A 26,083-nucleotide genomic window follows, 5' to 3' on the forward strand; every position below is an offset into this window, starting at 1 on the left:
TAAAAATAGTCTGTTTCACTATGGGGATAAAAGAATTTCCACGAATGTTTACAGTTAGAGAACCTGTGCTGTTCCCTCAATTCTTCACACCTTCTTTCATATTCCTCTAGTTTGATTGCCTTAACCTTTCACTTAGTGGAAGTTACCTTTATAATTCTAGCAAGTACCTTTCTGTGCTGTTCAAATTTTCTAACCATGAGCGTGTATAACTTAAAAAAATAAGAGTCAATAGGTATTCTCCAGTCAGTGGGATTACAGGATTATTTTTATTTTCTTCATATTAAAAAAAATTAATGCTTTAAAAAAGTATATGTCACCTTTGAGTAAAACCTGTAACATTTATACAGTGGAATACTGTGCAACTATCAAAAATAATGAGCTGGATATTTATGAAAAAATGTCCAATATATCTTAAGTAAATAAAGACATTTAAGTGAAGGATCAATTATGCCTCGGTAGATGAGAGAAAGTTTCATGGAAAGCATGGCGTTTGGGCTGGGCCTTTGAAGGTAGGTTAGAATTTCAGTGGGTGGACATGTAGGTATGGAGAATTACAGAGAGCAAAGAGGCGGAAGCAGGGAAGGACATGCTGTTTTAGGAAACAGCAAGTAGTTCCAGGCAGGACCTGTGGGGAAAGAAACTAGAATAGTAGGGTGAGGACAAGTCACAGCCAGGCTGAGATGTGGTGGGAAAGGAGTTTGGGTTTTATACTATAGCACCTATGGAGCCTTAAATCTAAATGAAATAAATGAATAAAACAATTACATGATTAAATCTTTCTTTTAGGAAGATAACTTGTATCAGGAGGAAATAGTGGCAGGTTATTTGTAGTAGTGAATTAGAGCCAGGACAGTAAGAATGGAAACAAATAGGTGTGGAGATAGAATCAATAGGATTTGTCAACTGATTGGATTTAACTAATTGGGAACAAAAAGGAGAATAGAAGAATCCAAGGTTTTGTGTTTGAGAAAGTAGGAGCTACATTCTTCCTTGCCTTCTTGAATAAAGCACAGTCGGCCCTTGTATTCTTGAGTGTAGAACCTGCGGATAGGGAGGGCCGACTGTACTTTCATATAATGAATTTGAGCATCTGTGGATTTTGGTATCCATGGAGGTCGTGGAACCCCTCCCCCGCGGTTACAGACGGATGACTGTGTATGGAATTGAGTCATCCTTTTATTGGTGATTGTGGACTATTATAAACAATAATAAAGACCTTGAACTGTGTAGGATTTATTATCCCTACAAATGGTCAGGATTGCTACACCTTTGGATTTTTGTGTGTTTCCTTCCTTGTTGTGCAACTGTTACTTTACTTTCAGTGTATGCCTCTAGTAGAATCATAACTTCCACCTTTAATCCATCTGATAAATTAGACAGACAAACTTAGAATTAGTCTTAAAAGTAAATGAACTCTGAATGAGGGCCAAAAGAAGCTTTCCTATATGATATAGTACTGTTTAACCCCTGTGGTATTTGATGTTTCAAGGTGAATGACCTTAGATGAATAAGGTATTAAGTGGGCTTGAAATATTTTCTATATTTACAGAGTATCCTGGTTTATAAATAGGTTATACTTTAACAAGAATTAATAAGACCAAAATTTGGAGTTTAGTTCTGTTTTCCCATAAACAGTGTATTAAAGTGCTTGAATGACAGACCTGTTGAATGAAAGAGAAAGTAGCCCCCCAAAGCTTGAGAACATTGATTCAGTGAATGTAAACCAGGCTAGGAATCAGAGCACCTGGTTTATAGACCCAGTTGTACCACCCTAGGATCTTGACTAGGTCACTTTACTCCTCTAAGATTATCTTTTTTGATAAAATGGGGCTAATATCTGTTCTGTCTACTTCATACAATGAAGTGAGGTAGCACTGTTGACTGTTGAAGTTGTGTCCTTCCGTGTGTGGTAATGTGTAATACATTTCTCAACTCTGTGTCTATTAACATTTATCTCATGACTCTCATACTTTCATAAAAGAAAAATAAAAAATTTAACTTTACACTAGTCCAAGTTACTACGGTAACTCAAGTTTGAGTCTCCCTTTCCAGCTCCAGCTCCAGATCCAAGAGTACAATATATCTTTAGAGTGCTTTTAAATCTTTTGTGGAAACTCCCATCAATTTGTTCTTCTTTTGTGAGGAAGGCATACTGGTTCCACCTCTATATAGAAACCATCATGGGTTTATAGCTTTTTTGGCAATGATGACTTTAGTATACATGTTGTAGTTCCTAGGCATATAGATAATTTTTAAGTTGGTTTGTGCTCTTATTCTTAAATAGATAGGTGTTTTCTATTCCTTTGCTTAAAGTTTTAGGCATTTGTTTTATTTTTAATGGTTGACCTTGGAGTTCTTAGATATCTTTGTGTTCTTAGGGCCTTGTATTTGGCAGTACATTTATTGAATTCAATTGTAATAGGATTCTTTACACTTAAATAAATCAGCTCTCATTAGGAAGAAACGTTTCAAAAGTAAAACAACTTTTTATTTTTAAAAAAGGAAAGTAACAAAAACAAAGAGAACCCACAAGTAATGCTTTTATTTATTTCCATGTGCTAACACCTATCCTGTTAGCACAAATGGAAACAATTGGCTATTGGAGAATGCCGTTGGATCTAGAAAGCCTGATAAGGACTACGAGCTGAGGTCAGTAAAATCTGAAATGTGTGTGTGTGTGTGTGTGATTTTAACCTTGCATGACTGACTAAATAAAATGTAAATATGAAAGAATCATTTCAAGTTTTGGTATTAATGGAGAAAAAACATAGACATGAGAGCCTGGGTTGTGGTTGGGTATTGCCTCGAATTAACAGTAATTAAGCCTAATGTATCTCAGTGCTCCTTGAGAGGAATGGATCAGGAGGTTCTTAACCCATCACTGCGAAATTTTATTTTGAAAGATTTCTGAGGAGAAGGTCTATAGCTTTCATCAGATTCTCATGATAAAAAGTTTAAGAATCACTCAACTAGATGATTTATGTGTTCTGATTGAGTTTAACATTCTCTGATTCTCCATTATAATCCTGGTTAGATCGGTTTACATTCCCAGGGTTGAGTATATATATACTTGTTGTATTTATACTCAAGATTATTTTTGAAAACTCAGAATCACTTTTAGCACCTGTAAACTATTTTGGATATCATATAGACTCCTTAACATGTCTGAAAAAGAATAACCATCTTTTGCTTTAAACCTATTTCTTTTTTTAATTTGCACTTTTTCCATCTAACACTTTAGTAAAAATCTGCACATCAACCCTATTTCCTTTGTCTCATGACTTACATTTAATCATCAAGGCCTGGTCGTTGTATTACTTTATAATAGTAATTGCTGCCATAATCTTAATATTTACCAAGAGCAATTACTGTTCTAAATGATTTACATTTTCTCATTTCAACCCTGCAAAACACTGTAAAGTAGGGAAGATTTTACATATGGAGAAACTGTGGCTTAGAAATGTTAAGGAGCTTGCCAAAGGCTGTATTGCTAGTGAGTGGCTTTTCTGAGCTGGTTGTAGCCCATTGTCACTTTCTTTCCTCAGTGGTTCTAGAATCCATTTCTTTTTCCTATCTCAACAACCTTGGTTCAGTCTATAATGATCTTTCATCAAGCCTGTTATGAGAGTCTCCTACTAGCCTCTCTGTTTCTATTTCCTCCCATCTCCTTTACCCACTCACCAGAGAAAATTCTCTTAAAGCAGTTTATACTGTGGTACTTCCGTGTTTAAAATATTTAAATGGCTTCCTGTTTTACAGAGGTGAGATGTAAATTCTTGAGGTTTGCAAAGGAAGGTCTTCCCTAATCTACCCCTATAAAGTTGCAAGCCTATCTCGGTCTCTGTGGTAGGAAACTGCCTTCCGCGGCTTCAGTTACCTGAGGTCAACTGCAGTGAGCAAATTCCTACGTAAGGTATTTGAGGAGAGAGACACATTCATGTAGCTTTTATTACAGTATATTGTTATAATTGTTCTATTTTATTCTTAGTTATTGTTCATCTCTTACTGTGCCTAATTTATAAATTAAGCTTTATCATAGGTATATGTGTATGGGAAAAACATTATATGTACATATATTTTGGTACTATCCACGGTTTCAGGCATCTGTCTTGGAGTGTGTCCCTGAGGATAAGGGAGGACTATTATTTTATTTTCTGTCATCCTATATTTTATTCTCTGGCTGTAGGGAACTGCTTATTCTTTCAGGTGTTCATGCCCTTTCTTGGTGCTCGTCAAGGTGATACCTCCTTTCTTCATGTCCTCCTACTCAACCTTTAAGACTTGGCACAGTCTTAAACTTGTCTCTGAAAGGACTTTTCTGATAGCTGGTTTAAATGACTTTTATCTACCCCGCTTACTTTCTGCATATGTTACTTTCTGCCTGTCTTTTAAAAATAGATTTTTTTACCCTTTAAGGATAGGAGCCACATCTAGGCTTTCAGCACGGTGCCTAGAATATTAGTTATTTAATTAAGGAAAAAAACTGTTTTTGATATGATTCTCATTGGCCTCCAGTGAGAATTTTATTATACTGTTTAAAATTTTTCAGGGAAGCACTTTATAATTACTTTAGAATAAATTTTAGAATTTTTTTTGAAAGTGAGTTCTTTATGTTTCTTATAGGGTGACATTACTTAAAAGAATCGGTGTTAGTCCAGAGACTCTATGAAAGAGAAGAAGATGAATGAATCAGATGTAGATATAGAGTGACTTAACAGTGTTTCTGGTATCTAGTTTGGTTCATGATCCACTCAGCAGCACTGAAACACAACCTTATTTTTTTCAGAGTACTTATGAATGAAGAATGACCTAGAAGTTAGGTAGGAATGACTCAGCCTGCTCCTCTCTGGACTCAGACTCCTGGGAGCTGACCCAGAACTGTGTACTCTTAGGGAATCTGAGGTCATTACCATTTGTGTTGATTGTCATCACTCTGATTTCCTTAGAGTGTTACCTTTGTTAAAGACTATCTGGACTACACAAGAAGATATTTGGAACAAACTTGAGCATTTTCAAGATTTTGGAGTGTTAATTTCCTTTTGCTGCTAGGCAACACAGTCATTTAGCTAATTGCTTTGTAATTAAATTACAAAAGCATTTTCCTATGTCTGTGTTTTTCTTTAAAATAGTATTTGTAAGTAAAAAAAAAAAAGTTTAGCAGGTAGCACAAAGCTTCTGATACTGATTATTTTCCATTATCAATTTATTCTAAAAGAAGGAGTTAGCATGTCCACATCTGTAGTATCTGAGTACCTTGGATATGTAAATAAGCCTTTTGTATCTTCTGAAGTGTGTCTGGAGTCTGTTAATTTCTTTACCCTTCACAAGTGATGCGTGTACATCTTTTATCGTGAGGAAAATCGTTTCTGGCCTTTAAGCATGTCAGTATCAGTTTCTTTCATTTGCTCATTTATTTGTTCAACTGATATTTATTGGTGCAGCATTCTAGGTATCAGGGATACAGCCATGAACAAAACAGGCAAAACTCTTTGCTCTAGTGGAGTTCACATTCTAGTGGGGTAGACAGACAAAAATCAAAATAAATACATAGAAACTACATAGTAAGTCATTAAAGAGTAGTAATTGCTACAGAGGAAACTAAAGCAGGAAAAGGAAAAGAAATGCAGTGGGGGCTACCAACTTTAGGTAGGGTGATGGAGTAGATCCTCCCTGAGAAAGTGGTATTTAAGTAAAGACCCAAAGCGGGGCAGAGGGGGCAGCGAATACAAAGGCCACATGGAGAGTGTGCCCAGCATATTTAAGGAACAGTGGGGAGACCAGTGTGGCTGAGCAGGGGAGGTGGTGGAAAAGACTCTGGCTTTTATTCTGAATGACATGTAATGACATTGGAGGCTGGGATTTCCCATTCCATCTGGGTAGACTGTGGTGTTTGAATTAGAAGTATCTTTCAGGATATTTGGTGTTAGCTTGAGATCTTGGTGCTAAGAAGGGGACTCATTTTCCTTAACTATATCTTGTACATTGTTACCTGTAGCGCCAGTGGATCTCTGATTTAGTTTATGGGGATAAGGCTTTATGGTGATGTAATGGAAGTGGCATTGGCCTGAAGGTTTTAATGCCTACATTCTACCACCCTGGCTTAGTTATTAGCTGAGTTAATAGTTATTAAGTCATTAGTTATTACAGTCACTATTAGCTGAGTGACCTTAGGTAAATGACTTTGCTTATCTTTGAACCTTAGTGACCTCATATTTCAATGAACTAGGTAGTTGATAATTAAGGTATTTTTCAGTTGTAGATTTACATAATTTTAATAGTGATACTAAACTAACTGAAATGAAGGGATAGCCATTTTAACACTGGGTTATCAGTCAGAAAACAAAAAATATATTCCTCTACTGGATTGTAAGCTCCTTGAAGGCATGAATGAATAATGTCATTCATTTTTGTATCCCCTGAAGTATCTAGAAAGTGTTTGTATTTATTCAACAAATACTTGAGTGTCAGTCATTGTGATAAATGCAAAGGATTTAAAGATTAGCAAGACATACACTTGCTGCCTTTTAGAACATTTTAAGCAAGCAATTACAAAATAGTAGTGTGAGATACATGAAAATATTAGCACTACATGGGTGCATAGGAGGGATACTTACCAAGGATTTGAAAAGTCAGGGAAAATGTGCTCTTCCCTTTTTTAAAAATTGTGGTAAAATACATGTAACATAAAATTTACCATCTAAACCATTTTTAAGTGTACTGTTGAGTGGCATTAAGTATATTCACATTGTTTCACAATCATTATTACCATTATCCATCTTCAGAACTTCTTTGTCATGCCAAACTGAAACTCTGCCCATTAAACAGTTAACTCCCCATTCCTCCCTTTCCCCAGTCCCTGGTGACCACTATTGTACTTGCTATCTCCATGAATTTGACTATTATAGGTACTTCATATAAGTGGAATCATATAATATTTGTCTTTTTGTGTCTGCCTTATTTCACTTAGCATGTTTTCCGGGTTCATCCATGTCATAGCTTATGCCAGAATTTCAGTCTTTTTAAGGCTGAATAACATTCCATTGAATATATATATGTGTGTGTGTGTGTGTGTATATATGCACACACACCACATTTTATCTATTCATCTTACTCTTGCTTTTATATTTAGATAACTATATAGTTTCTCCCCTCAGTCTTATTTTCCTCTTGAAAAAAAAAATCCTCACTTCTTTTGATGGATTATCTGAAGTTGTGATTTCTAGACTCCTCATCATTCTGGTCATTGGATATACTCTGTTTGGTTAATGTCCTGCTTAAATTGTAGTGCTCAGAATGAAACAATATTCTGTGGTTAACTATAAGGAATGCAATGGCTCAGTTACTTCACATAATCTGGATACCACGCTTCTATCAAGATTATGTTAATCTTTTTAGAAACCACAATGCATTTCTGGCTCATATGAAATCTTTAAAAAAAAAAAATACTGCTACCAAGTTAAGTCTTCCCCATAATATAATTATGTAATTCTTTTAAAGTATGTTGTAAAATATTTAAGAAATAGAAAGAGATAAACATTTCCCAGCTTACAAAATAGAACATAACGATGTAGCTGAGAGTCCCTGTGATATCTCTCTCTAATCTATCTCTGGAGGTAACCACTTTTCTACACTTTGTGATTATGCATATCTTTATACTTTTGTTACCCATGTGTTTCTAAGCGGTTTATATGATATTGTGTGGTTTTCAATTTTATATAAATAGTATTACACAAGATATATTTTTCAATATGCTTTTTTCATTGAACATGACGTTCATCTATGTTCATATGTGTAATTCTAGTTTATTTTTACTGCTGTAGTTTCCATCCTGTGAATTTTTTTATTAATTAATTCATCTGTTTTTCTGATTGATGGACATTTGTTTCTACTTTTTTCTCTTTGTAATTATTTTTCAAGCTTCAAAGTGGGAACCTTACATTGCTTTTAAATTCCAACTTGTTGGTTTTGTTCCATTCTTCCAGCTTGAGATATTTTTGAACTATGATTCAGTCATACTAGCTGTGAATTTGGTAAGGACCCATGATTTATTAGAAAATCTTAGATCAAATTTTGCAAGTTAATTCTGAACTTTGAAATATGATTTTTCTGGGCCTGGAGAACTAAACACATTTTAACATATAACATTGCTTATGCTATCCTGAATTATCTTTGGGTGTAAATCCTTTATATTGTTTGGTTTGAAAGAGCACAGGTAATTTTGTCTTTGACACATCTTAACACTCTTCTGTGTTTCTCTTAAACTGTAGTCTGAATTTGACCTTCCCTTTTTTCTCTTTCATCCCTCTTCCTTTCTTTTTTGCGATTTTTAGAAGTTGTGTTTTTTTGTTGTTGTTGTTTTAGCTCCATCCTTTGGTGGGCCTTAGCCTTTTGGTCATTTTTTATAAGTATTTCTTTGGAATGCTATTTTTAAAACTTCATTATTGTACGTATATTCCTATAATCTCCCTGCTGTTCATGACTGTGTCTATTAATACTTAACGTTTTTCTAAAAATTTCTGATTGTGTAGAGAAAACTTCATTGCCATGACCCCAGGGCCTAGAAAAGAATCTGGCACTTAATATATATCTGTGAAATGTAATGGATGAATTTGACTTTCTAGAATTGCCTTATCCTTACAAGTTCTATATTCTTGTAGACTCCTCGGCCATGTAATCAAGCCTTACTTTTCTTTAAGTGTTTTTTTTTTTTTAACATTTTTTATTGAGTTATAGTCATTTTACAATGTTGTGTCAAATTTCAGTGTAGAGCACAATCCTTCAGCCATACATGAACACACATACACTTCGCTGTGAGCTACCACAAGATCTTGTATATATTTCCCTGTGCAATATAGTATAATCTTGTTTATCTATTCTACATGTTAAAATCCCAGTCTGTCCCTTTTCACACTTCAAGTGTTTTAAAAAATTGTTTATAATAAGCTTACATACTTGACTATGATCTACCTCTTTTCTCAGTGTAAAAACTGTGAAATTATTATTTTCTGCCAAGATTTCTGATATATTCATGTAACCAACAAATTATTCTTTATTGCTCAGAATTAAGTACACAATAATAGCACTCTTCCTTTTTGAAAAAGAAAAATGTCATCAAGCTTGGTCAGTAATGTTATTGAATGCTTTTAGGAAATAGTGGGTTATTTGAAATACTCCATTATTATTGAGTCTTGTTTCTGTGTGAGTGTTAAACTGTGTGAGAAAGCATTTTATCTTCTGGTAGGCTATGGTATATTTTTCCCATTTAACAATGGTAAGAGACAACCATACATATTTTCCAATCTTCACAATGTCTGCTAAAACAAGCCATGATCCAATGCAAGTTTCTATTCATATTTGTACTCTAATCAGATGACATTTGATATTTAATTAATTTACTGTAGCTTTCTGGTTAAAGTGAAATTTACCAATATAATAAGTCTTAGGGAATTTCTTGAGTTTAAAATTACTAAATATTGGGGGGAGGGCATAGCTTTGTGGTAGAGTTGCATGCCTAACATGCACGAGGTCCTGGTTTTAATTCCAAGTACCTCTGTTAATAAACAAACTAACAAATGGGCAAACCTAATTACCTCCCCCATTAAAAAATAATAAAAAATTAGTAAGTATTGTTAGATTGAGTTGGCTGTAAGATACTAGAATAAAGACAGGAGTGAAGAAAAGTTTCATAGTCTTAGCTAAACCCCCTGTGTAGCTAGAAATTTTCAAATTTTATTTGTATTTACCTTGAAATTTTTGTTGCTATTAAGTAGTTCTCCACCCTTTCTTTTCCATTTTCAGACCAAACCGTAACTTTGTTTTTGGTTTTCCAGAAGAATTTATATGAATACAACACTTTATATAAATAACAGTATTAAAGACTTTTGATTTCTACTTGTAAAGAAAGAGAATGGCTGTTACATTGAAGTGATTTATCTGAAGATCACTTACTTAACAGCTTCAACTAGTCACAATATAATGGAAACCTCAAACTGTTATATTTAAAAGGCTAAAATAGATTTCCCAAGATGCATGTGTTTAAATTACTCCAATGAATAATGTGAAGCATTAGTCTTACTCTTCCTTAGCACTTATTTTAGACACAGTTTTAACACATTTGGCTATTTGAGTTCCTAATCAATGATAGATTAGCAAATAGCAGATTAGGAAAGGAAATGTTGGAAGCTACTTGTTGGCAGGCCATCTTGACATTAGCAAGAAATGTGAGTTATTTCTGCAAATGAACAAACTGGAAAACTACTAAAAGCAATTACACACACGTGCGTGTCACACACACACACACACGCGCGCGCGCGACCCTACAGTGCTCAGGTGTCCTTGTGGCAGAGCTCACTATCCCTATAGGCTTTAGTAGCCCTTGAGGACATTAGCGCTGCATAGTAATTGAGGTTCATAATGATGACTAAATCAATAAAGGTTTAATTATATTCTATAGGGTTTTTTTTTTACATGAAACAAAGAAGCATATAATCCATTTAATAAAGATTTCCATTCAGAATAGCTAAACTAACATATTTTGACAATTAAAATGAGTAAAACTCAGTTCTGTGGAAAGTGAATATTTTGGTCTCACATCTTCCTCAGTAATGTCTAGTAATCACAGGGATAGTGTATTCTTCTGGGAGGGTCCAGGTAGTGTACTTTTAGAATATGTCTAGACATCGTCTAAGTACAAGCTTGAATTTTGTGGAGAAGTAAAGAGCATATTTTGGTTTTCTTAGAAGGAGATGAGTAAGAGTTTGTTTATTTAAAAATATCTTTGAATGAGTTGACTCAGTGGTGTTAGTCACCATGGAAATGACTTAAATTAAAAACCAAGTTGTTGAAAACAGCATGTTCATGCTGAGTGACATTCCTGACTCATTCAGTATGGCAAATGTTCTTTAAAAGTCTACATAAGGAGTACTTTAAGGTTCAAAATAATTTTGGGAGGATGAAGGGAGAATCACAAAGAATCTCTTTTGTATTTTTAAATTCTCATTTTTATATTTTACATAGATGGTTATCCTGTTTTTCTAGTCCTAATTAGCATACTTAAATTGAGTTACAAAGGAAAGATACTTTCCTGCGGTTTTGAGGTGACTGATTTTTTTGAGAAACAAATATTTTCCAGCAAATTTTCTGAGTTCTGTACTTGAATGAGTTCTGTACTTGAACATTTTTTCTTTCTGTCTGAAGGGATGTTAACTGGATTCTGTTGTTTTCTTCATTACCTTCCTTCCTGTCTGTAAAATCTTAGTATTGGATGGAACCTTCGAGGTCATTTAATGTAAGGACCCACTTAATGGAAGAAGCCTTTTTCCATGACAGATAGTCATTCAGCTTCCTAGTGAATATTTCCAGTGGTAATAAACTCACTATTCCTAAGCAGGTCATTTAAATATTAGGTATCTTTAATTCCTAAGAATTTTTTCCTTTTATTTTGAAATGAAAACTGTGTCTTTGTAATTTCCATGGACTAATCTGAGTTTTGCTCTTAGGAATCACATAGAGTTTGGCAGCTCTTGAAGTCTGTGATGGCAGCAATTACTTCCCTATTCTCTATTCTTTTTTTTTTTTTTTTAAACTAGGCTAAGTATCTTAGTATCTTTCAATTATTTGCCTTATGACATGATTTCAAATTACATCATTATCTTTGATCTCTTCTTTGGACAGATTCTGATTTCTTTAAAATAAACTGCCCAGAACTGAATGTAAGATTTAAGATGCAGTACAAATTGTGAGAACTGAGAGACTGACATCCATGATCTTCTGGTTGGAGAGTGTAGCCCAGGGGGTCAGGTATTAAGTTTGTCTTTCTCACTTTTGTAGCCGGCTACTTACCATATTGCCTAGAACATTGTAACATTCTCAGAAAATACATGTTGAAGAGTCAAATAAGTGCCGTGGTCACTGTAAATCTAGAAATGCAGCTGAAGATTTTTAGGTGTTTTAGAATTTATCTCTGTTGGAGTGTGTTCAGTTAAGACCTTAACATCCTTTTCTTATGAACTATTTTCAAATTGGATAACCTCCATCCTGTATATGTGTAATTGATATGGTTAAACATAAGTTATTCTTTTTCCTTACAGTTATTCATTTACTGAATAAATATTTATTGAGTACCTACAGTGTTCTGTGCTGGGTACTAGGTTCAGTGCCAAGTACTAGGTTCTGTGCTTGGTGGCAGCACAGGTTCTGATCTAGGTACTAGGTATACTGCAGAAGGGAAAACAGCCCTTCTCTCATGGATATTACAGTGTGGTTATTGGAGTGGGGAAGACAGCCACCAAACAGGTAAACAACAGTATGTTCGTATACATTGAGAGAAGTACCGTGAAGGAAATAAATAGGTACTAGGATAGAGAACTGGGGAGGAACTCACGGCAAGACTTATGTAAATATTACGGTAGTCAAGAAAGATTGTTTTGAGGAGGAATTATTGAAGCTGAATTTTGCAGTATAAGAAAAACACAGACATTGCGGAGGGTGGGGTATATTCTAGTGCAAGGAAATGGCATGCGCAGATGACTTAAGCCGAGAAAATATTTGACTAGTGTGACTATAGAAGAGAGAGGAGGAGGAAAAGTGGAACAGAATGGGGTTGTTGATATCATACAGGGACCTGTAGTTCAGGTGTGAAGTGAAAGAGGCTTGCACAAGCATGGTAGCAATACAGAAGGAGAAAAGTGGACTGATTCTAATTTTATTTCAGAGGTAGACTCTATGGGATTAACAGAGGAATTTGATTGAGAAGGGAGATGGGGACGACTGAGCCAAGGATGATGTTTAGGTTTCTAGTTAGAGCTCCTTTACTGGGTGGTATGATTGAGCCAGTTCCTGGGAGAGGAAAAAGAGAGAATCAAGAGTTTAATTTTGGACATGTATGGAGATACCTGTGAGATATCGATCTTTCTTCCCTTCTAGTTTGGTTTTATTGCTGTACCTCTTTTATTAAGCCATTTATCAGAGGTGGGTCAAGGAAGTGTGTTATGAAAATACCTTCAGGCTCAGACATGAAATTGCCTGGGTTAATGAGAAGCTGCTAATGAGAATAACCTAGAGAAACTAAGGGCAACAGTAGTTCTTAAGGCTTAGTTGCAAGGCCTTTCAAGTTTCTCTGCCCAGTATTGGTTTCAGCTTCCCTAGGGAGTCCCATTGTGAATTTATTCACTGATAACCTGAATTTACCCAGTCATTTGTTGACTTTCTCTCTGCTTCTAGTCTCTTCTGCCTCCACTTTGTTTACCCACTGCCCTGTTTAAAAACCTTCAGTGGTTCTCCACCACCTTCAGCATAAAGTTGGACCTATTTAGCATGATTTTCAAGTCCTTTCATAATCTGTCTTCTTTGCCTGTCTTTCCCTGTCTCCCCATTCCATCTTTACATACACTCTATGGAAAGAGAAATACATACATGAATTGGGGACTTGAAACTGGTGGGAATAGAGGTGGTCTTGACCAGACTGAATAGCCTGTCCATAAATTCTTCACAGATACAAGTTTCTTTCTTTTTTTTTAATTGAAGTATTTTTGATTTACAATATTGTGTTAGTTTCAGGTATACAGCAAAATGATTCAGTTCTATAGTTTTCTATATATTTTTTCTTCAGATTATTTTCCATTATAGGTTATTACAAGATATTGAATTCCCAGTGGTTATTACAAGATATTGAATTCCCAGTGTTATCCAGTAAATCCTTGTTGCTTATCTATTTTATTTATAGAAGTTTGTATCTGTTAATCCCATACTCCTGATTTATTCCCCTTCCCTCCTTTCCCCTTTCATAACCATAAGTTTGTTTTCTATGTCTGTGAGTCTGTTTCTGTTTTGTATATAGACTCATTTGTATTATTTTAAATTTTTATTTATTTATTTATCTATTATTATTTCTTTTGGTAGGGGGAGGTAATTAGGTTTGTTTGTTTGTTTATTCTTAGAGAGGGTACTGGAAATTGAACCCAGGACCTTGTGCATGCTAAGCATGTGCTCTACTGCTTGAGCTATACCCTCCCCTCATTTGTACTATTTTTTAGATTCCATATATAAGTGATATCATATAACATTTCTCTTTGACTTATTTCACTTAGTATAATATTCTCTAGGTCTATCCATGTTGCTGCAGATGGCAATATTTAATTCTTTTTGATGGCTGAGTAATATTCCATTGCAGATATATACCATACTTTCTTAAACCAATTGTTGATGGGCACATTTGTTGTTTCCCTGTCTTGACTATTGTAAATCATACTGCTATGAACATTAAGTTACACGTATCTTTTCAAATTAAGAGTTTCTGTCTTTTCTGGATATATACCCCAGGAGTGAGATTGCTGGATCATATGGTAGCTCTATCTTTAGTTTTTTAAGAAACCTGTTTTCTACAGTGGCAGTACCAATTTACATTCCTACCAATAGTGTAGGAGGGTTCCAGATAGGAGTTTCTTTAGCAGAGAACAGTGGGGTAGAAGCACCAAGATTTGGAAACCCAGACACTATCCTGGGAATTTACAATAGAACCACCACCTTCTAGTACATTAATAGTTTCATTGAAGCATGGCTTAATTCTATGATGAGGCAGAATTTTTAACCTCCCAGAACCTGTTTATATTTATCTGAGAAGTGAAAACATCTACCTTATAGGATGGTTCTAAGATAACATGGTAGAGTATATAGAATAATGTGTGGTATTTAGTAGGTATTCAATGAATGGCAGCTACTATTATTATTTCAGTTAGAATTCATTTGAATGATAATTCTCTTCTAACCTTATCTCCTTCTACTCCCATTTTGTAGCCCTGTTTCAACCAGTCTGGTCTACTTACTAGTTTCTGAATAGCTGCAGTATTCTTGCTAATGCCAGTACCCTTGTCTGGAGTTTCATTTGTCCTTTGCACTTAGGTTGCTTTCTACTGACAGCTTATACTCATTCTTCAAAGTATAACTTAAAAACCATCCTTTCCTCATGGCCTTCTGTGATCACTCTCGTTGAAAGTACTTACTTTATACTTCTCTGTTCCACTCATGAAGCCTTGTCTGATTAAGCATCAGGTATTGCCTTGTGTTTTAGTTATTTGCATTTATGTCTTATCTCCTTAAGAATCATATGTTAACCATTTTGGTTCCCTCTCAAAGAGCTGAGCTAAAACCTTATACATGATTAGCACTCAGTAAACACTGATAGATATTCAGTGAGCAAATTTGAAGAGTACTACCAATAATTAAATTATTAGACTTTATTTCTAAATGGTGATTATAAAGGAAATGTTCTTAATAGTACCAAACTGTAGTATTTTTACAGTTTTCCACCTAAGAAACATTAGTGGAGCACTAACTGTACTAATGTTAGAAAGAGATACAAAAAAGATGAAAGCTATTGTCCAGCCCTTGCAATCTGCTCAGTGTCAGGTTTTAAAAGATCTGAGTTGCCTAAAGTCAACAGATGCACACTATTGAAACAAGTGTATTTTTGATACCAGATGGGGTATAATTCCTAGGGTTTGGAGGATTAGGATTGAGATGGAATGGGAACTCATTACTTTGTCTTCAGGGCTGTGCTGATTTTTTTTTTAATCAAAAGACTTCTTTCTGACATTAAGTAAATAGATGCCTCCTTTTGGATTTTGTGTCCAGAATGAAAAGTAGTATCATTTACACAGGAAGGGCCTGTTTTAGAGCATTTATCCTGTCTTTGTTGCTTGGCTTTTTTGTATCTTTTCCTCTGGTTACCCATCCTATCATTTGTAATGTGAAGAACTTGTCTGCATGTATACAGATTTGTCAGGATGAGTTTATTTGAGCTTTTAGCAAATGTTCCATAGAAGTTTTTCATTTTGCTATTAATTTTTTTATTTGTTTAATTTTGATCAGCCTCAGAGTTAACTGGAAATATTTGCCTGATTTATTGGTTTCATTTTTTTATGTAATCCCTCCACACCTACCCCCCTTATCTTTTGCTCTTGTGGCTCTTACTAAATGCATTGCTACTTATATCTGCATGGTTGGCAAGAACATACACGAAAACTGTCCTTCATCATTAATTTATCTATTTTCCCTTGCATAGACTGAATTATAGCATCTGTGCTGAATACTGCATTGTCTGATTTCCTGGTTGTTTTCTTGCATTTATGATATTACCTGAGATTGGTTTCCATATGTTCTAATAGAATTCTTTTGCCCTTCTGCTGTGTGCCTATTCCTTATATTGTGTTCTTATCTCTTTACTTATATTCAACTTGTTTTTTACATACGTCCAAGTATGTGGCAAAATGTATTGGTTTTACACTGGTAGATGTTATTCCCTAATTCCTTATTCATATGTCTTGATCATTTCTTCCTAAATGTGGACAGAGACCATATCAATGGGGATAAGCAGAACACTGACTCTGGACAAGTGTCACAGCTGCATGGATAACTTGAAATTGTCACAATATTATGGTTAAAAATCTCAATTAACTTTTGATTAAGCACCAAATGAGTTCTAAAAACATGTTAATGGTCAACTTCCAATAATATGTTGCATTCTTTGCTTCATTCATTAATTCAGCAAACATTTGTTGAACATTTATTGTATCAGGTATTTCTCACTGTTCATATTCCACTTTCTAAAAGTGCTTTTGCCATCTTTGTTTCTTATGCATTTTGAATATGTTCCCAAAGAAATAATGATTTTCTCTTCCTTGCTGCTCAAAATGTGGTCAGTGGGCCAGCAGTATTGGCAACATTTGGGAGCTTGTTGGAAAATTGAGTCTCAGCCCCCAATGCACTCTGCTGAATCAGAATCTATATATTAACAAGATTACTAGGTGATTCGATACACATTAAAATTTAACAAGTATGCACATAGCTTACAGATTGTTACTCTGTGTTTAAAAAAAATTTTTAACGCTTGAGTACTTATACTCATTCAGCTAATTTCTTAGAGATAAGACAACCTATCATGTGAAAGCAATTATAGGAATAGCCTTAGAAAATCTCCTATTTTTCAAATGATAAAAAATTATAAAACACAAGAATACTCTTTATTTACTGAAAGATACAAGTAAAAGATTACTAAAAGTGAGGATTAAGTAATTATCATATCTGCTAAAATGTTCATAGAAGATTTATGATTTTTAAATGTTTGACAGACTTTGTTGTAAATCTATTATATAGGAAAATTTTATTATAGAAGTGGTTTCTGTGTCTTTTCAGTAAGGTGAATAAGCCGTATCTGAAATCTGTGGAAAATATTCCTAAATCCTCAACCTGTCCTCTTTATTTTTGTAAAGGAAATAAGTAAATTGGTGCTCTGAAGTCATTACTCTTTTAGAATAACTTCTGGGCCAATTGATTACTTAGAGAGTAAAGAAAAAGAATTTTGGAAAAATCAGTTGTCTACTCCTAATATAAGGAGGAATTGAAGACAATTTTTTTTTGAAATTATTTATTTATTTACTTATTTTCTTGCATTCTTTTTAATTGAAGTATAGTCAGTTTACAATGTTGTGTCAATTTCTGGTGTACTGCATAATGTTTCAGTCACACATATACATAACTTACTCGTTTTCATATTCTTTTTCATTGTAGGTTACCACAAGATATCAGATATAGTTCCCTGTGCTATACCATATGAAATTGTTGTTTATTTTATATACATTTGTTAGTATCTGCAAATCTCGAACTCCCTTTCCCTTATACCCTTCCATCCATTTTACCCCCTGATAACCATAAGTTTGTTTTCTATGTCTATGAGTCTGTTTCTGCTTTGTAAATAAGTTCATTTGTGGTTTGTTGGTTTGTTTGTTTGTTTAGATTCCACATATAAGCAATATCATATGGTGTGTTTTTCTTTCTCTTTCTGGCTTACTTCACTTAGAATGACAATCTCCAGGTCCATCTATTTTGCTGCAGATGGCATTATTTTATTCTTTTTTATGACTGAGTAGTATTCCATTGTGTATATATACCATATGTTTTTTATTCAATCATCTGTTGGTGGACATTTAGGTTGTTTCCGTGTCTTGGCTATTGTAAATAGTGCTACTATGAACATTGGGGTACTTGTGTCTTTTTGAATTACAGTTTTCTCCAGATATATGCCCAGGAATAGGATTACTAGATCATATGGTAAGTCTATTTTTAGTTTTTTAAGGAACCCCCATACTGTTCTCCATGGTGGCTGTACTAATTTACATTCCCATCAACAGTGTAGGAGGGTTCCTTTTTCTCCACATCCTCTCCAGCATTTATTATTTGTAGACTTTTTAATGATGGCCATTCTGACTGGTGTGAGGTGATACCTCACTGTAGTTTTGATTTGCATTTCTCTAATTAGCAATGTTGAGCATCTTTTCTTATGCCTGTTGGCCATCTGGATGTCTTTTTTGGAGACATGCCTGTTTAGATGTTCTGCCCATTTTTTGATTTGGTTGCTTTTTTTTTTTTTTTTTTAATTAAGCTGTATGAGCTGTTTATGTATTTTAGAAATTAGTCCCTTGTTGGTTGCATCATTTACAAATATTTTCTCCCATTTTATAGGTTGTCTTTTCATTTTGTTGATGGTATCCATAGCTGTGCAAAAGCCTTTAATTTTGCTTATTTTTGTTTGTATTTCCATTACTCAAGGAGCTGGTTCAAGAAAAGAATTGCTGCAATTTATGTCAGAGTGTTCTGCCTATGTTTTCCTCTAGGAGTTTTATAGTATCCAGTCTTACATTTAGATCTATAATCCATTTTGAGTTTATTTTTGTATACGGTGTTAGAGAATGCTCTAATTTCATTCTTTTACATGTCGCTGTCCATTTTTCCCAGCACCACTTATTGAAGAGGCTGTCTTTTCTCCATTGTATTTTCTTGCCTCCTTTGTCATAGATTAATTGACCGTAAGTGCATGGGTTTATTTCTGGACTTTCTATCCTGTTCCATTCATCTGTGTGTCTGTTTTTGTGCCAGTACCATACTTTTTTTGATTACCATAGCTTTGTAGTATAGTGTGAAGTCAGGGGGCGTGATTACCCTAGCTCTGTTCTTCTTTCTCAAGATTGTTTTGGTTATTCAGGGTTTGTGTTTCCAGAAGAATTTTAACATTTTTTTGTTCCAGTTCTGTGAAAAATGCCATTGGTAATTTGATAGGGACTGCAGTGAATCTGTATATTGCCTTGGGTAGTATGGCCATTTGAACAATATTGATTCCTCCAATCCAAGAACATGGTATATCTTTCCATCTGTTTGTGTCAGAAGACAGTTTTATTTCTTTTATTTAAGTACAAGCATAACTCACTGAAGGGTTACAAATTCAGAATGTGTATTGGATGGTAAATGTTTAAGTAGTACTTACTAAGACCGAATTGCATATTTTATTAAAGCAGAGTAATTTTGATGACTTAGTAGATAAGAATAGAAAATGTGCTTCTGTAAATATTTTTATTACTTACAAATTTTTAATGCTCAAAATGAAATAATTTGAGTAGATCTGCAGTAAGAGCTCACGTAAAGACTTTCCTTTTATTAATATACCTTTATTTATTTCAATACCACTTGTTGTGGTTTGTCACCTGCTAGCAGCATGACCAGTTACTTTCTGACTTTTAATTTCCTTAACTATGAGATTAAGTGATTTCTCTTTCCCTTGCATGGTTATTGAAAGGCTTGTTTGAGATAATGTAGATAATGCCCCTGACATAGGTTCTGACACAGAAATAGTGCTCAATACCATTAGCTTCCTTCCCTTTTCACTGCTTTGTTCCATTTATACACAAGTATTTAGATTTCACTCATATTATAAATTGGAGTTCTCTTGAATTTTTCTTTCATTATTTTTATTAAAGTTGAATCATCCATGATGACTAGATCTTTTTTGTTTTGTTTTGTTTACTGTTGTATCTCTAGGATCTAGCATAGGACCTGTGTGTTTGAAGTCAGTTTACCTGAATAATTTAGAGAATGCCTTTATAGTTTTTATTTGTCAGTTATATTCAGTTGAAATTAACTTATTCAACAGACTTTTATTAATACTTATAATGTGCCAGGTACTATTCTGTCCTCTTGAGACTTTTATTTGGGGGAAGAGAAGACAATAAACCAGTAAACAAATAAGGTAACAGGATAATTGTAAATAATAAAAAGTGCATTAGTGCTATGAAGCCATCTGGAGGAATAAGGGCCATTATCTTAGACAGGATGTGTCCTGGAGGCCTTTCTAAAGAGGTGACATCTGAGCAAAGCCAGTAATGATGAGAGGGACCAGCTTTCAAATAGCCAGGGAAGAACAGCATAGGTAGAGAGAACAGCAAATATAAAGGATCTGAGGGAGGGAATGGACTAAATATGGTTCATTAATTTAGACTGTTGACATCCAAAGGAAATTACTTCATCTAAACAGTATGGAGCAGAAGCAAAGATAATGTAAATACTGCTTTTGAGTGGAGTACTTTTAGGTATAGCAGTGAATTGAAGTGTAAGATCATCAGTAGTCAACTTTATTGCCTAGTGTTTCAGAAGTTCCTTTGTGTATTGGTTATTCTTTGGTAAACTAGGTTTGATGTTGCTCTTTGGCTGTTATTATGAGGCTTGACTAATAATACTGGGATTTTTGAGATCAAGAGGCTAGAAACCAACAATTTTAAAATATGTGAGGTCTACAGCCTGCTTTCTCTTAAAACTGAATCAACACTTGCTTTCTAAATTTTTCTTCTACTTCATTTCTTAATTTTTTTCTATTATTTCTCTATTTCCCTCTGTTGTAATAGTTCACTGCTACTCTTAAAAATGATGAGCATTCAAAATCATGTTTCTCAGAAGGGAAAACGGTCTTAAAGAATTTAAAGTTGGATACTTCTGGAAGAGGCTGTAATTTAGTATTGTAACATGAAAACCTAAGGAATTTTTTGTTGTTATTTTAACTGTGTATTTGTCATTGCTGTTGTAAGGTCTGATAACAAATGATCAAAATTCTGCATTTCTGTTCTTAGTAGAGAAGTCTATGCATTCTGAGAAATATAAAGAAAAAGAACAATAAAGAGTTGCGGAACCTTTTAATCTCATCATCTCTTGAGATACAGAGAAATTTGCAGATGATTCCTGGAAACCTTGCACCTGCAGATTGATATACCCTCAAAGGACAGTATATAAATAAGATCTCTTTTAAGGAAGGAGAAAACTGTATTTGCTGTATACAGTTCTGAGTTTGGATTTAAAATATGCTGCATTTCACTAATGTGGCTTCAGGGGGTACTATTTTTAGCTAATTTCTCTATGTCATAACTTTAGCAAGTCAAAGCATTAATAATTTATCCAGGATGTATAGGAAAGATATTTTTGTGCTTTAATGGAGAGTCTCATGCTTAATGGGCTAAAGTACTGTCTGTTGCTGATTAAATAACTAAATATATTAATTCTGGCACTCTTGACCTGATTGAGGGTTTTGCCTTCAATAATGTTTTGCTTCTAAGAGACACCCTTTTCATCTTTTTAATAGCAACATCATGACAACAGAGAAGAGCTTAGTGGCTGAGGCTGAAAATCCACAGCATCAACAACAGAAGGAAGAGAGTGAGGGAGCCACAAACTCGGGTCAACAGGAAACTCAGCTGGAAGAGGCTTCTCAAGCAGCAGCCGAGGGAGATAATCAGTGTGAGCAGAAGCTGAAAACATCTAATGGAGGCACTCCAACACATGAAGACTTGACCAAGAACAAGGAGCGGACATCAGAAAACAGGGGCCTGTCGCGGCTCTTCTCCTCTTTTCTCAAAAGGCCTAAGTCTCAGGTCTCTGAAGAAGAAGGCAAAGAATTAGAATCAGCTAAAGAGAAAGGTGAAGAAGGTCAGAAAGAGATAGAATTTGGAGCCAGTCTTGATGAAGAGATCGTTTTAAAGGCCCCAATTGCAGCTCCTGAACCTGAGCTCAAAACAGACCCATCCTTGGATCTTCATTCATTAAGCAGTGCAGAAACGCAGGTAAGGGTGTGTGAAAGTGTGGGAGGTGGGCATGGTGAAGGGAAGTTTTACACTTCACTTGTCATTTAAGAGTATTTGGTTTTATTTCTTACAAGCCAGTTGACTTAGGCATTGCTAGAAATAAGTAACATGAAGGTTGGAGTTTCTTAATGAGAAGAAGAAAAAGTAGTGAAGTGGTTTACAGTTAATTTTGGTGGAGTTATTAGAAATGGGGTAGTTTATCACAAAACTTGATCTTTTATGGAAATCTTTATAAAAGCCCTGTGATAGATTCAAGCTGTCCAGGGGTATGTGATGAGTTTGAACCACGTCTGCCTTATCTTTGTTGTTTTCTACAACTAGATCATATTACCACAGAGTGTAAGCTATAGATGAGGAAGTTTAGCGTTTTACATCACCTTTGTACTAAATATGAGTTGTGAATTTGGTCATCTGTCTGAAAAAATGGGAAAATATTAGTACTGTAACTCAAACTATTTTCCAGGAATCCCATTTGTTTTTAGCCTTAATTATCTACAAACTAAGAGTTATTTTCTCTTAAAAAAGTCTTTTTTGTTTGTGTGTGGGGTATTAGGTTTGTTTGTTTGTTTGTTTGTTTAATGGAGGTACTGGGGATTGAATCCAGGACCTCATGCATGCTAGGTGTGCATTTTACCAATGAGCCATACTCTCCCCCTCCAAGAGTTATTTTCAAAGTCTTTTTATGACTGAAGTATGTGGGCATTGTTAAATATATAAGTCCTGTATGTTTCTATTATAGGTTTCAGGTTTGGGTATACAGTTTTATTAGACTTTAAAAAAAAACACTAGATGTGTTTCTAGAAATATTACTTATATATTAGAAGTGCTAAGAGTAAAATTAAGATTACGAATTCTGGAGTCAGACTGTTATCTGACTTATTAACTGTATGGTCCTAGGCAAATTTAACTTCTTTGCCCTTGGTTTCCTATTTGTCAAAGGGTTATAATAATAGTACTTTACCCACAGGGTTATTATGAGGATAAAATGAGGTTAAATAAGTAGTGCTTTTAGAACAATAAATGGCCCGTTGTAATTGCTATATAAATGTTGGTTATTATTATTATCATCATCATTATTATTATTATTATAAAACAACCATGATTCCTACTCTTGATGACTTCATAGTCTAATGGAAGAGACACAAAAGTAGTAAACACAAAATAATTATTTATTGTAATAAATGTTATGAAGGCAACACAGCACTGCCCTGACGAATACTCGTAGCGTGAGCATAGGCCAGATAAAGGAGCAGAAGGCCTCTCTGAAGAGGTTGCACTTAAGAGGGTCTTGAAGGATGGAAGGAGCCTTTTAGACCACCTCCAATATCTAAGCGGGAGCCAAATTATTAAATCTTTTTTCCTAAGTGTCAATTAAGTATTCTTTGGAAAGAAAAGAGTGAGATTTAGTTAAGAACCTTTCAGCAATTTTATTGTTTTCTAAGTAAAAAATATATGCCAATATGTTGTCCCACTTACCTGTATTACTTTGGGATGACTTAATAATTGCCCTAGGAGATCCAGATTTCAATCTGTCTTTTGCAATTCTTTGAAACTTCTTTGCATTTATCATGAGTGATACCTGGTAAAAATGAGTTAATTGGTATTAACAGTTTTAATAATAGATAATGGCAAGGTCAGGAAGAATATATAGTGCTGAGAGCAACAGATTGGTGTTTACCTGAAACTTTCACTTATTGATTAGAAAGATGAGATTCTACCTGAAGATAGGACTCTACCTTTTATTATAAAGTTTTGAGAATAGCAGAGTCTGTAGATCTTTGGGGAGATCATATCTTCTATAGAAAAATAATTATTTAATCTTAATATTACTTATATTTGTTTTGACGGTTTTTCTTTTTCAGTTAGTGCTTTTCTTGGTAGCAATATTATAGGAAAATGTTATATAGCCTGTTTTGTGAACTATCTTTATTACTGACTTGCTGATGTCATGAATATGTAGCCTGCTCAGGAAGAACACAGAGAAGATCCAGATTTTGAGACTAAGGAAGGAGGAGGACTTGAAGAGTGTTCTAAAATAGAAGTAAAAGAAGAAAGTCCAGAATCAAAAGCAGAAGGAGAATTAAAAGCTTCCCAGAAATCAATCAGAAGACACAGAAACATGCACTGCAAGGTTTCTTTGTTGGATGACACAGTTTATGAATGTGTTGTGGAGGTGAGTGCATTTCAATTTCTGGTAATCAAAACTACTACAAATTGTTTCACATAGGGTTGGATAAGTAGTGCAGTGACCTGAGGTAAGACCCATTATAACGACTGTTTCTATGGACTGAAATGTTAGTAGTGATTTTCTGGAGGTGGAGAGGTGGAAGGATTATGAGTGAGTCTTATTTTCATCTCGTTTTTTTTATATCTGCCAAATCTTGTGAATTGAGCATGTGTTACTTTTATAATCCGAAACGCTTCTGTTTAAAAAAAAATTGGTTTGTTATTTATAGAGTTATCTTCCATGACTAGATTTCCCAGGATAGCCTTAATTTCTGACACTAGATCAAGCAGTCCCCATAATTGTATTTGTCAACAACAACAAAAAAGTTACTGTTTGTTCATTTCTGTTCTTCCAGATCTAAACCTTAATAAGCTTTAGTTTACTTAATGTATTTCTGTAGCCCCCTGAGGTAGAATATAAAAAACTTAAATCAAGTAATGCCATTTATTAAGATTCTCAATTATTTCCAGAAAGAATAAATAATTGAATCAGGATTGAATAAAAATATCAGAGTTATTTCAGTTGTTCTTTTGCTTCTCCAAGACATGTTAACATCCTTAAAAATCTATCAGCTATTTTTTAACTAGAGCAGTAATTGTCAATTATGATATGCTTGATACAAAGCAATTGTTATGATTATTACTAATAATAGCCTTGTGATAAAACATACAATTCACATATACTCGTATCTTAGATGTGTAGCAAGTTATTTTGAAATTTAATTAGTTACAGGCAAATATATCTAAGCACAAATAGTCTAAAATATTATACAGTATTTATTAATAGGCATTCCCTCTCCAAGTTTGGAAAAAGAAATCAAGAGAAATACACTGTTGCACTTTAAAAATAGGCTACTACACCTGGTAACTAGAGGAGGCCCTAGTGTCTGCTTTTTCTGCTTCTCACCACTAGCTAGTCTAGAGACGGGAAAAGCTATTCCACACTCATTCTTCCCATTCAGACCGAGATCTAGATGTGGGTCCCTTATATCTGAAACATTTAGGGGCAGATGTGTTTCAGAATTAAGAATATTTGAGTTTTTAGAAAAGCAATAAGTACATATTCTGCATGTTTCATAATACACCCAGCAGGGTATATAGCAGTAGATACATGATCAAATGCATTATTTCTGTGCTAAAATATATGAAGTTCATTCTAAGCTGGATAAATAAAGATAAAAAATAGCCCATAAGAGTTCAAATCAAAATTTGTCTTCCGACGAACTTTGAACAACAACAACAACAAAAACCGAAAACCAAAAATTAAGCCCAACTTTTTACTTTTTTAGAACTTCTGGATTTTGGAATTATAAATAAGGGAATAGGGACCTGTATGTGAAGAATTCCCAAATCATCTCTGTCATTTAGAATGAAAACATAGGGGGGGGAAATGAAGAAAATGATGTAATGTATACATGGGTTAAGTCTGAAAATGAATTAACGTCTATACAAATTACTAACAGTCATTAAAAATAACTCAGTTCATTGAGAAAAGGAGATGTCACATATATGTTCCAAAAAATTAGAAATCGGTTTTTGGAAGTTTTAAAAAGTTTATTTCTCAGAAGACATTAGCATGTTTGATGTTTTTTGATAATTCCAGTAGTTAGGTAGGGCAGGTATATTCTTATTTTACAGATGAGAAAGCTAATGTTCAGAAATATTAATTGAATCAGCTCAGGTTATTTAACTAGTAAATGGAAAAGCCATAACTTTTTGTCTTTTAAGTCTCAGCCCCTAAGTTAGGGCATTTCCTCCCTATAAACAGGAATACAAGTACCCAAAATTGGTAGTGGTTTGATTCTCTAGGTAAAGAAACATTAAGAAATGATTTGTAGCACAGCTGTAAGAGCCACTGCAACAGGTAATATCTGTAGGGTATCTGAAATCTTATTCTTTATGCA

At 34.3% G+C, this 26,083-nt stretch overlaps 1 protein-coding gene across 32 annotated transcripts in view; it reads left to right on the forward strand.

Annotated features, from left to right (window-relative positions):
• EPB41 (erythrocyte membrane protein band 4.1) overlaps window positions 1-26,083 on the forward strand; it is a 169,265-nt gene that overhangs the window by 54,747 nt on the left and 88,435 nt on the right. For 31 of the 32 annotated variants that reach the window (XM_032495670.1, XM_032495690.1, XM_032495692.1 and 28 more), the window contains 2 exons: window positions 21,455-21,932; window positions 23,914-24,126. In XM_032495670.1, the coding sequence (XP_032351561.1) occupies window positions 21,462-21,932; window positions 23,914-24,126 (684 nt within the window). In that variant the 5' untranslated portion in view covers window positions 21,455-21,461. Of the gene's footprint in view, window positions 1-21,454; window positions 21,933-23,913; window positions 24,127-26,083 lie in introns of those variants that run through there. The other variant, XM_032495675.1, reaches the window with a different exon arrangement.

Source organism: Camelus ferus, chromosome 13, assembly GCF_009834535.1.
Source record: "Camelus ferus isolate YT-003-E chromosome 13, BCGSAC_Cfer_1.0, whole genome shotgun sequence".
In the NCBI taxonomy this organism is placed as follows: domain Eukaryota; kingdom Metazoa; phylum Chordata; class Mammalia; order Artiodactyla; family Camelidae; genus Camelus; species Camelus ferus.